This window comes from Petromyzon marinus, chromosome 69 (genome assembly GCF_048934315.1).
Source record: "Petromyzon marinus isolate PM22_M1 ecotype Great Lakes invasive population chromosome 69, UKy_Petmar_22M1.pri1.0, whole genome shotgun sequence".
Classification (NCBI taxonomy): domain Eukaryota; kingdom Metazoa; phylum Chordata; class Hyperoartia; order Petromyzontiformes; family Petromyzontidae; genus Petromyzon; species Petromyzon marinus.
Window position 1 is genome coordinate 6,885,937 of NC_133735.1, and position 13,785 is coordinate 6,899,721.

Consider the following 13,785-nt stretch of genomic DNA (forward strand, 5'->3'; position numbering starts at 1 on the left):
CATAGACTCATACAGAGACTCACACAGAGACTCACAGACTCACACAGAGACTCACACAGAGACTCACACAGAGACTCACACAGAGACCCAGAGACTCACACAGAGCCTCATAGACTCGCACAGAGACTCAGAGACTCGCACAGAGACTCACAGACTCAGACTCACACAGAGACTCACACAGAGACTCACACAGAGACTCATAGACTCACACAGAGACTCACTCAGACTCACACAAAGACTCATAGACTCACACAGAGACTCATAGACTCACACAGAGCCTCAAACTCACACAGAGACTCACACAGAGACTCAGAGACTCACACAGCGACTCAGAGACTCATAGACTCACACAGAGACTCATAGACTCACACAGAGACTCATAGACTCACACAGAGACTCAGAGACTCATAGACTCACACAGAGACTCATAGACTCACACAGAGACTCAGAGACTCATAGACTCACACAGAGACTCATAGACTCACACAGAGACTTAGAGACTCAGAGACTCACTCCGACTCACACAGAGACTCACAGACTCACAAACACACAGAGATTCAGAGACTCACACAGAGACTCACAGACTCGCACAGAGACTCACACAGAGACTCAGACAGAGACTCACACAGACACTCATAGACTCACGCAGAGACTCACAGACTCACAGAGACTCAGAGACTCACACAGAGACTCACAGACTCACACAGAGACTCAGAGACCCACAGACTCACACGGAGACTCACATAGAGACTCACACCGATACGCCTCACACCCCCCCCATCACCCTCACCACCGCCACCACCCTCACCGCCACCACCCCCACCCACCCCCACCACCACCGCCACCGCCCTCACCACCACCCTCACCACCACCACCCCCCCGCACCACCTCCACCCCCCCACTCCCACCACCACCCCCCCACCCTCACCACCCCCCTCACCCCCACCCCCCCCACCCCCCCCACCCCCAGGGATCCACCACCACCGTCAGCAATGCGCCAGCGCGACTTTGTTCCTCTGGAGTGCGATGGCAGCGGCGACGACGACGAGGAGGAGGAGGACGAGGAGGAGGAGGAGAGGAGGGGTGGCAGAGCGGTGGCGGTGGCCGGGCGGTGCCGCGCGTCGAGGGGCCCTGGCCGGGATCCTGCGAGCGACACCAGCTACGTGGGGCTGCTCCGGGCTCAGCCGGGGGGTCCTGGGGGTACCCCGTGGTGCCGTAGGGCCTACGCGGAGGGGGTGCTCGGGCACGTGGCAGATACACAAAGACCGATACACCGCACACAGTGATACACCACATAGTGATACACCACATAGTGATACACCACATAGTGATACACCACATAGTGATACACCACATAGTGATACACCACACAGTGATACACACAGTGATACACACAGTGATACACCACACAGTGATACAGTGATACACCGCACAGTGATACACCACATAGTGATACAGTGATACACCACTCACAGTGATACACACAGTGATACACACAGTGATACAGTGATACACCACACACATAGTGATACACACAGTGATACACCACACAGTGATACACATAGTGATACACCACACAGTGATACAGTGATACACACAGTGATACACATAGTGATACAGTGATACACACAGTGATACACACAGTGATACACATAGTGATACAGTGATACACCACACAGTGATACACCGCACAGTGATACACACAGTGATACAGTGATACACACAGTGATACACACAGTGATACACCGCACACAGTGATACAGTGATACACCACACAGTGATACACCGCACAGTGATACACACAGTGATACACCACACAGTAATACAGTGATACACCACATAGTGATACAGTGATACACCACACAGTGACACAGTGATACACCACACAGTGATACACACAGTGATACACATAGTGATACAGTGATACACCACACAGTGATACAGTGATACACACAGTGATACAGTGATACACCACACAGTGATACACCACATAGTGATACAGTGATACACACAGTGATACAGTGATACACCACACAGTGATACAGTGATACACCACACAGTGATACACCACATAGTGATACAGTGATACACACAGTGATACAGTGATACACCACATAGTGATACACCACATAGTGATACAGTGATACACACAGTGATACAGTGATACACCACATAGTGATACAGTGATACACACAGTGATACAGTGATACACCACATAGTGATACAGTGATACACCACACAGTGATACAGTGATACACCACACAGTGATACACCACATAGTGATACAGTGATACACACAGTGATACAGTGATACACCACATAGTGATACAGTGATACACACAGTGATACAGTGATACACATAGTGATACAGTGATACACCACACAGTGATACAGTGATACACCACACAGTGATACACCACACAGTGATACAGTGATACACCGCACAGTGATACAGTGATACACCACATAGTGATACAGTGATACACATAGTGATACAGTGATACACATAGTGATACAGTGATACACCACACAGTGATACAGTGATACACCACACAGTGATACACCACACAGTGATACAGTTATACACCACACACAGTGATACAGTGATACACCGCACAGTGATACAGTGATACACCACATAGTGATACAGTGATACACATAGTGATCCAGTGATACACATAGTGATACAGTGATACACACAGTGATACAGTGATACACACAGTGATACACCACACAGTGATACAGTGATACACACAGTGATACAGTGATACACCACATAGTGATACAGTGATACACACAGTGATACAGTGATACACACAGTGATACACCACACAGTGATACAGTGATACACACAGTGATACAGTGATACACCACAAACAGTGATACACAGTGATACACACAGTGATACACATAGTGATACAGTGATACACACAGTGATACAGTGATACACACAGTGATACACATAGTGATACAGTGATACACCGCACAGTGATACAGTGATACACATAGTGATACAGTGATACACCACACAGTGATACAGTGATACACATAGTGATACAGTGATACACACAGTGATACAGTGATACACACAGTGATACACATAGTGATACACATAGTGATACAGTGATACACCGCACAGTGATACAGTGATACACCGCACAGTGATACAGTGATACACACAGTGATACACCGCATAGTGATACAGTGATACACATAGTGATACAGTGATACACACAGTGATACAGTGATACACACAGTGATACACCACACAGTGATACAGTGATACACACAGTGATACAGTGATACACCACATAGTGATACAGTGATACACACAGTGATACAGTGATACACACAGTGATACAGTGATACACCACATAGTGATACAGTGATACACACAGTGATACAGTGATACACACAGTGATACACCGCATAGTGATACAGTGATACACACAGTGATACAGTGATACACCACACAGTGATACACCGCATAGTGATACAGTGATACACCACACAGTGATACACCACAGTGATACACACAGTGATACACATAGTGATACACCACATAGTGATACACCACATAGTGATACAGTGATATACATAGTGATACAGTGATACACATAGTGATACAGTGATACACACAGTGATACAGTGATACACCACAAACAGTGATACACATAGTGATACACCACACACATAGTGATACACATAGTGATACACCACACACAGTGATACACATAGTGATACACTACGCACAGTGATACACATAGTGATACACTACACACAGTGATACACCACACACAGCGATACACATAGTGATACACCACACACATAGTGATACACACAGTGATACACCACACACATAGTGATACACACAGTGATACACCACACACATAGTGATACACACAGTGATACACATAGTGATACACATAGTGATATACTACACACAGTGATACACCACACACAGCGATACACATAGCGATACACCACACCACACAGTGATACACCACACACAGCGATACACACAGCGATACACCACACACACAGCGATACACCACACACACAGCGATACACCACACACACCCCATGACCCCGTGTCCCCGTGTCCCCGTGTCTCCAGTCTGCACGAGGAGGTGCAGGACTTCTACGAGTATTCGCAGCCGCGCCCTGAGGAGCAGAGGATGAGGTCAGGGGTCGTCAAGCGAATCAGTCGCGTGGTTCTCCAGCTATGGCCCACAGCCCAGGTGACTTGAACTGGTCCCCATCACCACCACCACCACGATCACCACCACCATCACCACCAACAACCGACGTCACCGTCACTTAAGCGGCGGTGACGTCACCACGGCGCCTGTGCCAGGCTGGGTGCACGTTGAGGTTGAGGCCACGTGAAGTGTCGAACGCCCGCCGGCAGGAGGTCACGGGGCAGACCCAGCAGGTGCCACGGGTCGACCGACTGAGTGGCCGATGCACCACCACATGTGCCCCCTGCTGTGCCAACCTGCTGTGCTTTAGCCACCCGGTGCTCCACCATCACCACCACCACCACCATCAACATCACCACAATCACCACCACCATGACCAATATCACCACCACCACTATCTCCAGCACCATTGCCATCATCACCAACATCGTTATCATCACCACCACCATCATCATCATCATCAAAAATTCCCCCGTGTAGCCTTAACAGACTGTCCGGGGCAAGTGCTGTTAGCGAGTACCTATGAAGGCCGGGATGCCACACGAGGCGGTGGGTGGCCAGCACCACGCCCGGCCGCCTTTGTCTCCCCAGTGGCGATGTTGACACACCGCACCAGGTACTCATTTGAGTCGACCTAAGGGAGGCTAAAGACCGGTTCATAAAATCGCCACTGGTGTTGGCCGTGAGCGGGAATCTCGGGTCCGCCGGGTTCGTAGCGCGAGCGAGCTAACCGCTACCCTACCGCTCCCCATCATCATCACCACCACCATGAACACCATCGCCAACACCACCATCATCACCACCACCACCATCGCTATCACCACCAGCACCACCATCCACATCACCGCAATCATCACCACCATGAAGACTGTCACTATCACCGCCACCACCATCACCAAGGTGAACACCATCACCACCACCATCATCACCGTTCGGGTCATCAAAACACGCGTGCGTGTTAATCCCCTGACGTGTGCTGCGCGTGGCATGGTGTGATCTTTGTGGAGGAGGCCCAGTGCAGGTCTTTTGAAGGTCTAGTGGAGACCTAGTGGAGGCCCAATGAAGGCCTAGTGGAGGTCTAATAAATGTCTAGTGAAGGCCTAGTGGAGGTCTAGTGGAGACCTAGTGGAGGTCCCAATAAAGGCCTAGTGGGGGTCTAGTGGAGACCTAGTGGAGGTCTAGTGGAGACCTAGTGGAGGTCTAGTGGAGACCTAGTGGAGGTCCCAATAAAGGCCTAGTGGAGGCCCAATAAAGACCTAGTGGAGGTCTAGTGAAGGCCTAGTGGAGACCTAGTGGAGGTCTAGTGGAGACCTAGTGGAGGTCTAGTGGAGGTCCCAATAAAGACCTAGTGGAGGTCCCAATAAAGGCCTAGTGGAGGCCCAGTGGAGACCTAGTGGAGGCCCAATAAAGGCCTAGTGGAGGCCCAATAAAGACCTAGTGGAGGTCCCAATAAAGGCCTAGTGAAGGTTTAGTGGAGGCCTAGTGGAGGTCTAGTGGAGACCTAGCGAAGGCCCAAATAAAGGTCCAGTGAAGGCCTAGTGGAGACCTAGTGGAAGCCCAATAAAGGCCAAGTGAACACCGAGTAGAGGTCTAATAAAGGCCTAGTGGAGGTCTAATAAAGGCCTAGTGAAGGCCTAGTGGAGACCTTGCAAAGGCCCAATAAAGGCCTTGTGGAGGTCTGGTGGAGACCTAGTGAAGGCTCTGGCGGCCTCGTGAGTGTTATAGTGAGGGTCTAGTGGAGGCCTAGTTGAGGCCTAGTCTTGGCTCTGGATGGGCTCGTGAGTGTTATAGTGAGGGTCTAGTGGAGGCCTAGTTGAGGCCTAGTGAAGGCTCTGGATGGCCTCGTGAGTGTTATAGTGAGGGTCTAGTGGAGGCCTAGTGAAGGCTCTGGATGGCCTCGTAAGTGTTATAGTGAGTGTCTAGTGGAGGCCTAGTTGAGGCCTAGTGAAGGCTCTGGCGGCCTCGTGAGTGTTATAGTGAGGGTCTAGTGGAGGCCTAGTTGAGGCCTAGTGAAGGCTCTGGCGGCCTCGTGAGTGTTATAGTGAGGGTCTATTGGAGGCCTAGTTGAGGCCTAGTGAAGGCTCTGGATGGCCTCGTGAGGGTCTAGTGGAGGCCTAGTTGAGGCCTAGTGAAGGATCTGGATGGCATCGTGAGTGTTATAGTGAGGGTCTAGTGGAGGCCTAGTTGAGGCCTAGTGAAGGCTCTGGATGGCCTCGTGAGTGTTATAGTGAGGGTCTAGTGGAGGCCTAGTTGAGGCCTAGTGAAGGCTCTGGATGGCCTCGTGAGTGTTATAGTGAGGGTCTAGTGGAGGCTTAGTTGAGGCCTAGTGAAGGCTCTGGACGGCCTCGTGAGTGTTATAGTGAGGGTCTAGTGGAGGCCTAGTTGAGGCCTAGCGAAGGCTCTAGATGGCCTCGTGAGTGTTATAGTGAGGGTCTAGTGGAAGCCTAGTTGAGGCCTAGTGAAGGCTCTGGACGGCCTCGTGAGTTTTATAGTGAGGGTCTAGTGGAGGCCTAGTTGAGGCCTAGTGAAGGCTCTGGATGGCCTCGTGAGGGTCTAGTGGAGGCCTAGTTGAGGCCTAGTGAAGGCTCTGGATGGCCTCGTGAGTGTTATTGTGAGGGTCTAGTGGAGGCCTAGTGAAGGCTCTGGATGGTCTCGTGAGTGTTATAGTGAGGGTCTAGTGGAGGCCTAGTTGAGGCCTAGTGAAGGCTCTGGATGGCCTCGTGAGTGTTATAGTGAGGGTCTAGTGGAGGCCTAGTTGACGCCTAGTGAAGGCTCTGGATGGCCTCGTGAGGGTCTAGTGGAGGCCTAGTGGAGGCCAAGTGAAGGCTCTGGCGGCCTCGTGAGTGTTATAGTGAGGGTCTAGTGGAGGCCTGGTTGAGGCCTAGTGAAGGCTCTGGATGGCCTCGTGAGGATCTAGTGGAGGCCTAGTTGAGGCCTAGCGAAGGTTCTGGATGGCCTCGTGAGTGTTATAGTGAGGGTCTAGTGAAGGCCTAGTTGAGGCCTAGTGAAGGCTCTGGATGGCCTCGTGAGTGTTATTGTGAGCGTCTAGTGGAGGCCTAGTGGAGGCCTAGTAAAGGCTCTGGATGGTCTCGGGAGTGTTATAGTGAGGGTCTAGTGGAGGCCTAGTTGAGGCCTAGTGAAGGCTCTGGATGGCCTCGTGAGGGTCTAGTGGAGGCCTAGTTGAGGCCTAGTGAAGGCTCTGGCGGCCTCGTGAGGGTCACCGTGATCTTTGTCTTCGTGGTGTGCTGCGTGCGTCTCTGCAGGTCAAGGTTTTTGGGAGCTTCAGCACCGGACTCTACCTCCCCACCAGGTGCGATGGTGGTGATGTTGGTGGTAGTGCAGTAGTGTGGTTGAGGGTGGTTGTAGTGATATCCGATGTGGTCGTGCTTGAGGTGGTTGTGCTTGTGGTAGTGATTGTGGTGGTGGTGGTCGTGATTGTGGTTGTGGCGGTTGTGGTAGCGTCATCGACGCGGTGGTGTTTGTAGTGGTCGTAGTTGTTGTTGTTGTGGTTGTTGTTGTTTGATGGTTGTGGTAGCGACATCGACGTGTTGGTGTTTGTAGTGGTGATTGTGGTGGTGATTGTGGTGGTTGTGGTGGTTGTGCTAGCGACATCGACGTGTTGGTGTTTGTAGTGATCGTAGTTGCGTTGGTGATTGTTGTTGTGGTTGTTCTGTTGTGGTTGTTGTGGTTGTTGTTGTTGTGGTGGTTGTGCTAGCGACATCGACGTGGTGGTGTTTGTAGTGGTCGTAGTTGCGGGGGTGATTGTTGTGGTTGTTGTTGTTGTGGTTGTTGTTGTTGTGGTGGTTGTGCTAGCGACATCGACGCGGTGGTGTTTGTAGTGGTCGTAGTTGCGGGGGTGATTGTTGTTGTTGTGCTAGCGACATCGACGTGGTGGTGATTGTGTTGGTGATTGTGGTGGTGATTGTGGTTGTTGTGGTTGTTGTGGTTGTTGTGGTTGTGGTGGTTGTGCTAGCGACATCGACGCGGTGGTGATTGTGTTGGTGATTGTGGTGGTGATTGTGGTGGTTGTGGTGGTTGTGGTGGTTGTGCTAGCGACATAGACGCGGTGGTGATTGTGTTGGTGATTGTGGTGGTGATTGTGGTGGTTGTGGTGGTTGTGCTAGCGAGATCGATTTGGTGGTGTTTGTAGTGGTCGTAGTTGCGTTGGTGATTGTTGTTGTGGTTGTGGTGGTTGTGCTAGCGACATCGACGTGGTGGTGATTGTAGTGGCCGTAGTTGCGGGGGTGATTGTTGTTGTTGTTGTGGTGATTGTTGTTGTTGTTGTTGTGGTTGTGCTAGCGACATCGACGTGGTGGTGATTGTAGTGGCCGTAGTTGTTGTTGTTGTGGTTGTTGTGGTGGTTGTGGTGATTGTTGTTGTGGTTGTGGTGATTGTTGTTGTTGTGGTTGTTGTTGTTGTGGTTGTGCTAGCGACATCGACGTGGTGGTGTTTGGCCGCTGGGACGCGCTGCCCCTCTGGACGTTGGCCGAGGAGCTCGAGACTCACGGAGTCGCTGCACAGGGCTCAGTGCGAGTCCTCGATAGAGCCACGGTGAGTCTCACGGGGAGAGACTCGTGGGGAGAGACTCGCGGAGACTCATGGTGTAGGGACTCACAGGGAAAGACTCACAGGGAGAGCCTCACAGAGTCGCTGCACAGGGCTCAGTGCGAGTCCTCGATAGAGTCCCGGTGACTCACAGAGACTCACAGGGAAAGACTCACTCGGAGACACTCACGGAGTCGCTGCACAGGGCTCAGTGCGAGTCCTCGATAGAGCCACGGTGAGTCTCACGGGGAGGGACTCGTGGGGAGAGACTCGTGGTGTAGAGACTCACAGGGAGAGACTCGTGGGGAGAGACTCGCGGAGACTCATGGTGTAGGGACTCACAGGGAAAGACTCACAGGGAGAGCCTCACAGAGTCGCTGCACAGGGCTCAGTGCGAGTCCTCGATAGAGTCCCGGTGAGTCTCACGGGGAGAGACTCGCGGGGAGAGACTCGCGGGGAGAGACTCACAGGGAGACTCGTGGTGTAGGGACTCACAGGGAGAGGCTCACAGGGAGAGACTCACAGGGAGAGACTCACAGGGAGAGACTCACACGGAGAGACTCACGGGGACAGACTCGCGGAGACTCGTGGTGTGGGGACTCACAGGGAGAGACTCACAGGGAGAGACTCACAGAGATTCACAGGGAAAGACTCACAGGGAGAGACTCACGGAGTCGCTGCACAGGGCTCAGTGCGAGTCCTCGATAGAGCCACGGTGAGACTCGCGGGGAGAGACTCCCGGGGAGAGACTCACGGGGAGATACTCACAGGGAGAGACTCACAGGGAGTGACTCACGGAGACTCGTGGTGTAGAGACTCACAGGGAGAGACTCGTGGTGTAGAGACTCGCAGGGAGAGACTCACGGAGACTCGTGGTGTAGGGACTCACAGGGAGAGACTCACAGGGAGAGACTCGCAGGGAGAGGCTCACGGAGACTCGTGGTGTAGAGACTCACAGGGAGAGACTCACAGGGAGAGACTCATGGGTAGAGACTCACAGGGAGAGACTCACAGGGAGAGACTCACGGAGACTCGTGGTGTAGAGACTCACAGGGAGAGACTCACGGAGACTCGTGGTATAGGGACTCACAGGGAGAGACTCGTGGTGTAGAGACTCACAGGGAGAGACTCACGGAGACTCACAGGGAGAGACTCACAGGGAGAGACTCACAGGGAGAGACTCACGGAGACTCGTGGTGTAGGGACTCACAGGGAGAGACTCACAGGGAGAGACTTACGGAGATTCGTTGTGTGGGGACTCACAGGGAGAGACTCACAGGGAGAGACTCACAGAGATTCACAGGGAAAGACTCACAGGGAGAGACTCACGGAGTCGCTGCACAGGGCTCAGTGCGAGTCCTCGATAGAGCCACGGTGAGTCTCGCGGGGAGAGACTCCCGGGGAGAGACTCACGGGGAGGTACTCACAGGGAGAGACTCACAGGGAGAGACTCACGGAGACTCGTGGTGTAGAGACTCACAAGGAGAGACTCGTGGTGTAGAGACTCGCAGGGAGAGACTCACGGAGACTCGTGGTGTAGGGACTCACAGGGAGAGACTCACAGGGAGAGACTCGCAGGGAGAGGCTCACGGAGACTCGTGGTGTAGAGACTCACAGGGAGAGACTCACAGGGAGAGACTCATGGGTAGAGACTCACAGGGAGAGACTCACAGGGAGAGACTCACGGAGACTCGTGGTGTAGAGACTCACAGGGAGAGACTCACGGAGACTCGTGGTATAGGGACTCACAGGGAGAGACTCGTGGTGTAGAGACTCACAGGGAGAGACTCACGGAGACTCACAGGGAGAGACTCACAGGGAGAGACTCACAGGGAGAGACTCACGGAGACTCGTGGTGTAGGGACTCACAGGGAGAGACTCGCAGGGAGGACTCACAGGGAGAGACTCACGGAGACTCGTGGTGTAGGGACTCACAGGGAGAGACTCATGGGGAGAGACTCACAGGGAGAGACTCACGGAGAGTCGTGGTCTAGAGTCTCACGGGGAGAGACTCACGGAGACTCATGGTGTAGAGACTCATGGGGAGAGACTCACGGAGCAGAGACTCGCGGGGACTTGTGGGAGTAGAGACTCACGGGGACTCTTGAGGTAGAGACTCAACGGGGACCTAGGCTGATGGGGGGGGAGTTGCACAGAGGCGAGGGGAATCGGGAGAGTCGCGGACAGCACCAGGTCTGACACGTGTGTCGTCGGCGTGCCGCAGGTGCCGATCATCAAGATAATGGACGCTCGCTCAGACGTGAAGGTGGACATCAGCTTCAACATGGAGAACGGCATTCGCTCGGCGGAACTCACCCGCTCGTTCATGCAGGTGACGGCCTCTTCCGCGAGGCCCCTTCGCGAGGCCTTCACTGGGCCTGCACTGAGCCTCCACTAGGCCTCCACTAGGCCTCTACTAGGCCTCCATTAGAGCCTCACCATGACTCTCACGAGGCCACCAGAGCCTTAAGTAGGCCTCCACGAGACCCTCGCTCGGCCTGCACTGGGCCTGCACTGGGCCTTCACTGGGCCTCAACTAGGCCTCCACTAGGCCTCAACTAGGCCTCCACTAGGCCTCCACTGGGCCTCCACTGGGCCTCCACTGGGCGTCCACTGGGCCTCCACTAGGCCTCTACTAGGCCTCCACTAGTCCTCTACTAGTGCTCCACTAGGCCTTCACTGGGACTCTTAGACCTTCACTGGGCTTCTAATTGGCCTTCACCTCACCCTCACGAGGCCTCTTCACTAGACCCTCACTATGACCCTCGCGAGGCCACCAGAGCCTTCACTAGGCCTCCACTAGGCATTCACTGGGCCTCCTAGACCAAAAGTAGGCTTCTAATTGGCCTTCACCTCACCCTCACGAGGCCTCTTCACTAGACCCTCACTATGACCCTCGCGAGGCCACCAGAGCCTTCACTAGGCCCCCACTAGGCCTTGACTGGTCCTCCACTAGGTCTCCACTAGATCTTCACTAGGCCTCGACTAGGCCTTCGCCAAGTCTCCGATAGACCCTCAGTAGGCATCCGCTAGGCCTCCGCTAGGCCTTAAAAAAAACTACGCTAGGCCTCCCACCGGGCCTGAAGTCATTTTATTTTGCAGAGACCATGCGGAGGTGTAGGCGTCTTGCGGCGGCCTCATCCAGCAGCGGACAGACGATGGCTGTGTCCCTCCCGCAGGCGTTCCCGGCCCTGCCGTACCTCGTGCTGGTGCTGAAGCAGTTCCTGCAGCAGCGGGAGCTCAACGAGGCCTTCACGGGAGGCGTCTCCTCATACTGCCTCACGCTCATGACCGTCAGCTTCCTGCAGGCAGGCGCGGGGACGCGGGCGGGCACGGGGGAGAGACGGGGACACGGGGGGCACGGGGAAGGGGATACTGAGACGCGGGGAGAGACGGAGACACGGGGACACGGGGAGCGACGGGGACACGGGGAGAGACGGAGACACGGGGAGAGACGGAGACACGCGGGGCACGGGGAAGGGGATACTGAGACGCGGGGAGAGACGGAGACACGGGGACACGGGGAGAGACGGAGACACGGGGAGACACGGGGACACGGGGAGAGACGGAGACACGCGGGGCACGGGGAAGGGGATACTGAGACGCGGGGAGAGACGGAGACACGGGGACACGGGGAGAGACGGGGACACGGGGAGAGACGGAGACACAGGGAGAGACGGAGACATGGGGGGCACGGGGAGAGGCGGGGATACGGGGAGGGATACTGAGATGCGTGGAGAGACGGAGACACGGGGAGAGACGGAGACACGGGGACACGGGGAGAGATACTGGTCACGGGGAGAGATACTGAGACGCGGGGAGAGACGGGGACACGGGGTCACGGGGAAGGGATACTGAGACGCGGGGACGCGGGGAGAGAGACGGGGATACGGGGGGAGAGACGGGGATACGGGGACACGGGGAGAGACACTCAGACACGTGGAGAGATACTGAGACACGGGGACACGGGGAGAGATACTGAGACACGGGGACACGGGGAGAGATACTGAGACACGGGGAGAGATACTGAGACACAGGGACACTGGGAGAGACACTGAGACACGGGGAGAGATACTGAGACACGGGGACGCGGGACACGCTGAGAGAGATACTGAGACACGGGGACACGCTGAGAGAGATACGTGGACACTGGCACCTGGGGACGTGGAGACGCAGGGAGAGAGAAACTCTCTCCGTCCACCCACCCAACCACCCACCCACCCACCTACCGACCTACCTACCGACCCACCCACCAAACCACCCACCTACCCACCCAACCACCCACCCAACCACCCACCCACCAAACCACCCATCCACCTACCTACCCACCCAACCAACCACCCACCTACCGACCCACCCACCTATCGACCCACCCACCCATCGACCCACCCACCAAACCACCCACCTACCTACCCACCAAACCACCCACGCACCCACCCAACCACCTACCTACCCACCCACCCACCCAACCACCCACCCAACCACCCACCTACCGACCCACCCACCAAACCACCCACCTACTTACCTACCTACCCAACCACCCACCCACCCACCTACCCACCCACCGACCCACCCACCCACCGACCTCTCTACAATCTCTCCGCCTCCCCCTCCCTCCCCGGTGGATGCCCGCCGTCTCAGCTTCACCCGCGGTCGGAGGGGGCTGCCCCGTCGGTGAACCTCGGGGTCCTGCTGCTCGAGTTCCTGGAGCTGTACGGGCGGCAGTTCAACTACGGGGCGGCTGGCATCCGAGTGGGGGGCTCGGCGGGAGCGCGGAGGGGGGCCGGCGGGCGCTACGTGGGCAAGGGTGGCGCGCGGGCGGGGCCTGGCGCCTTCCGGCCATCGCCGCTCCACATCGAGGACCCCCTGACGCCCGGTCAGTCGCTAGGATGAGTCATCAGCCCTGCGCGTCACTCACAGCTACTGCCGTCAGTGACGTCACCGCGTGTGTAAGTCTGTAGCTAGGATGAGTCATCAGCCTGCGTGTCACTCACAGCCGCAGCTACTGCCATCTGTAGTCTGTAGCTAGGATCAGTCA

General features: G+C 55.0%; 1 protein-coding gene across 1 annotated transcript in view; it reads left to right on the forward strand.

Annotated features, from left to right (window-relative positions):
• Positions 1-13,785, forward strand: part of LOC142906699 (uncharacterized) — a 42,151-nt gene that overhangs the window by 3,278 nt on the left and 25,088 nt on the right. The window contains exons 2-8 of the mRNA XM_076055044.1: positions 971-1,243; positions 4,118-4,241; positions 7,466-7,512; positions 8,633-8,753; positions 10,972-11,079; positions 11,927-12,055; positions 13,389-13,623. Coding sequence (XP_075911159.1) covers positions 971-1,243; positions 4,118-4,241; positions 7,466-7,512; positions 8,633-8,753; positions 10,972-11,079; positions 11,927-12,055; positions 13,389-13,623 — 1,037 coding nt within the window. The remainder of the gene's footprint in view (positions 1-970; positions 1,244-4,117; positions 4,242-7,465; positions 7,513-8,632; positions 8,754-10,971; positions 11,080-11,926; positions 12,056-13,388; positions 13,624-13,785) is intronic.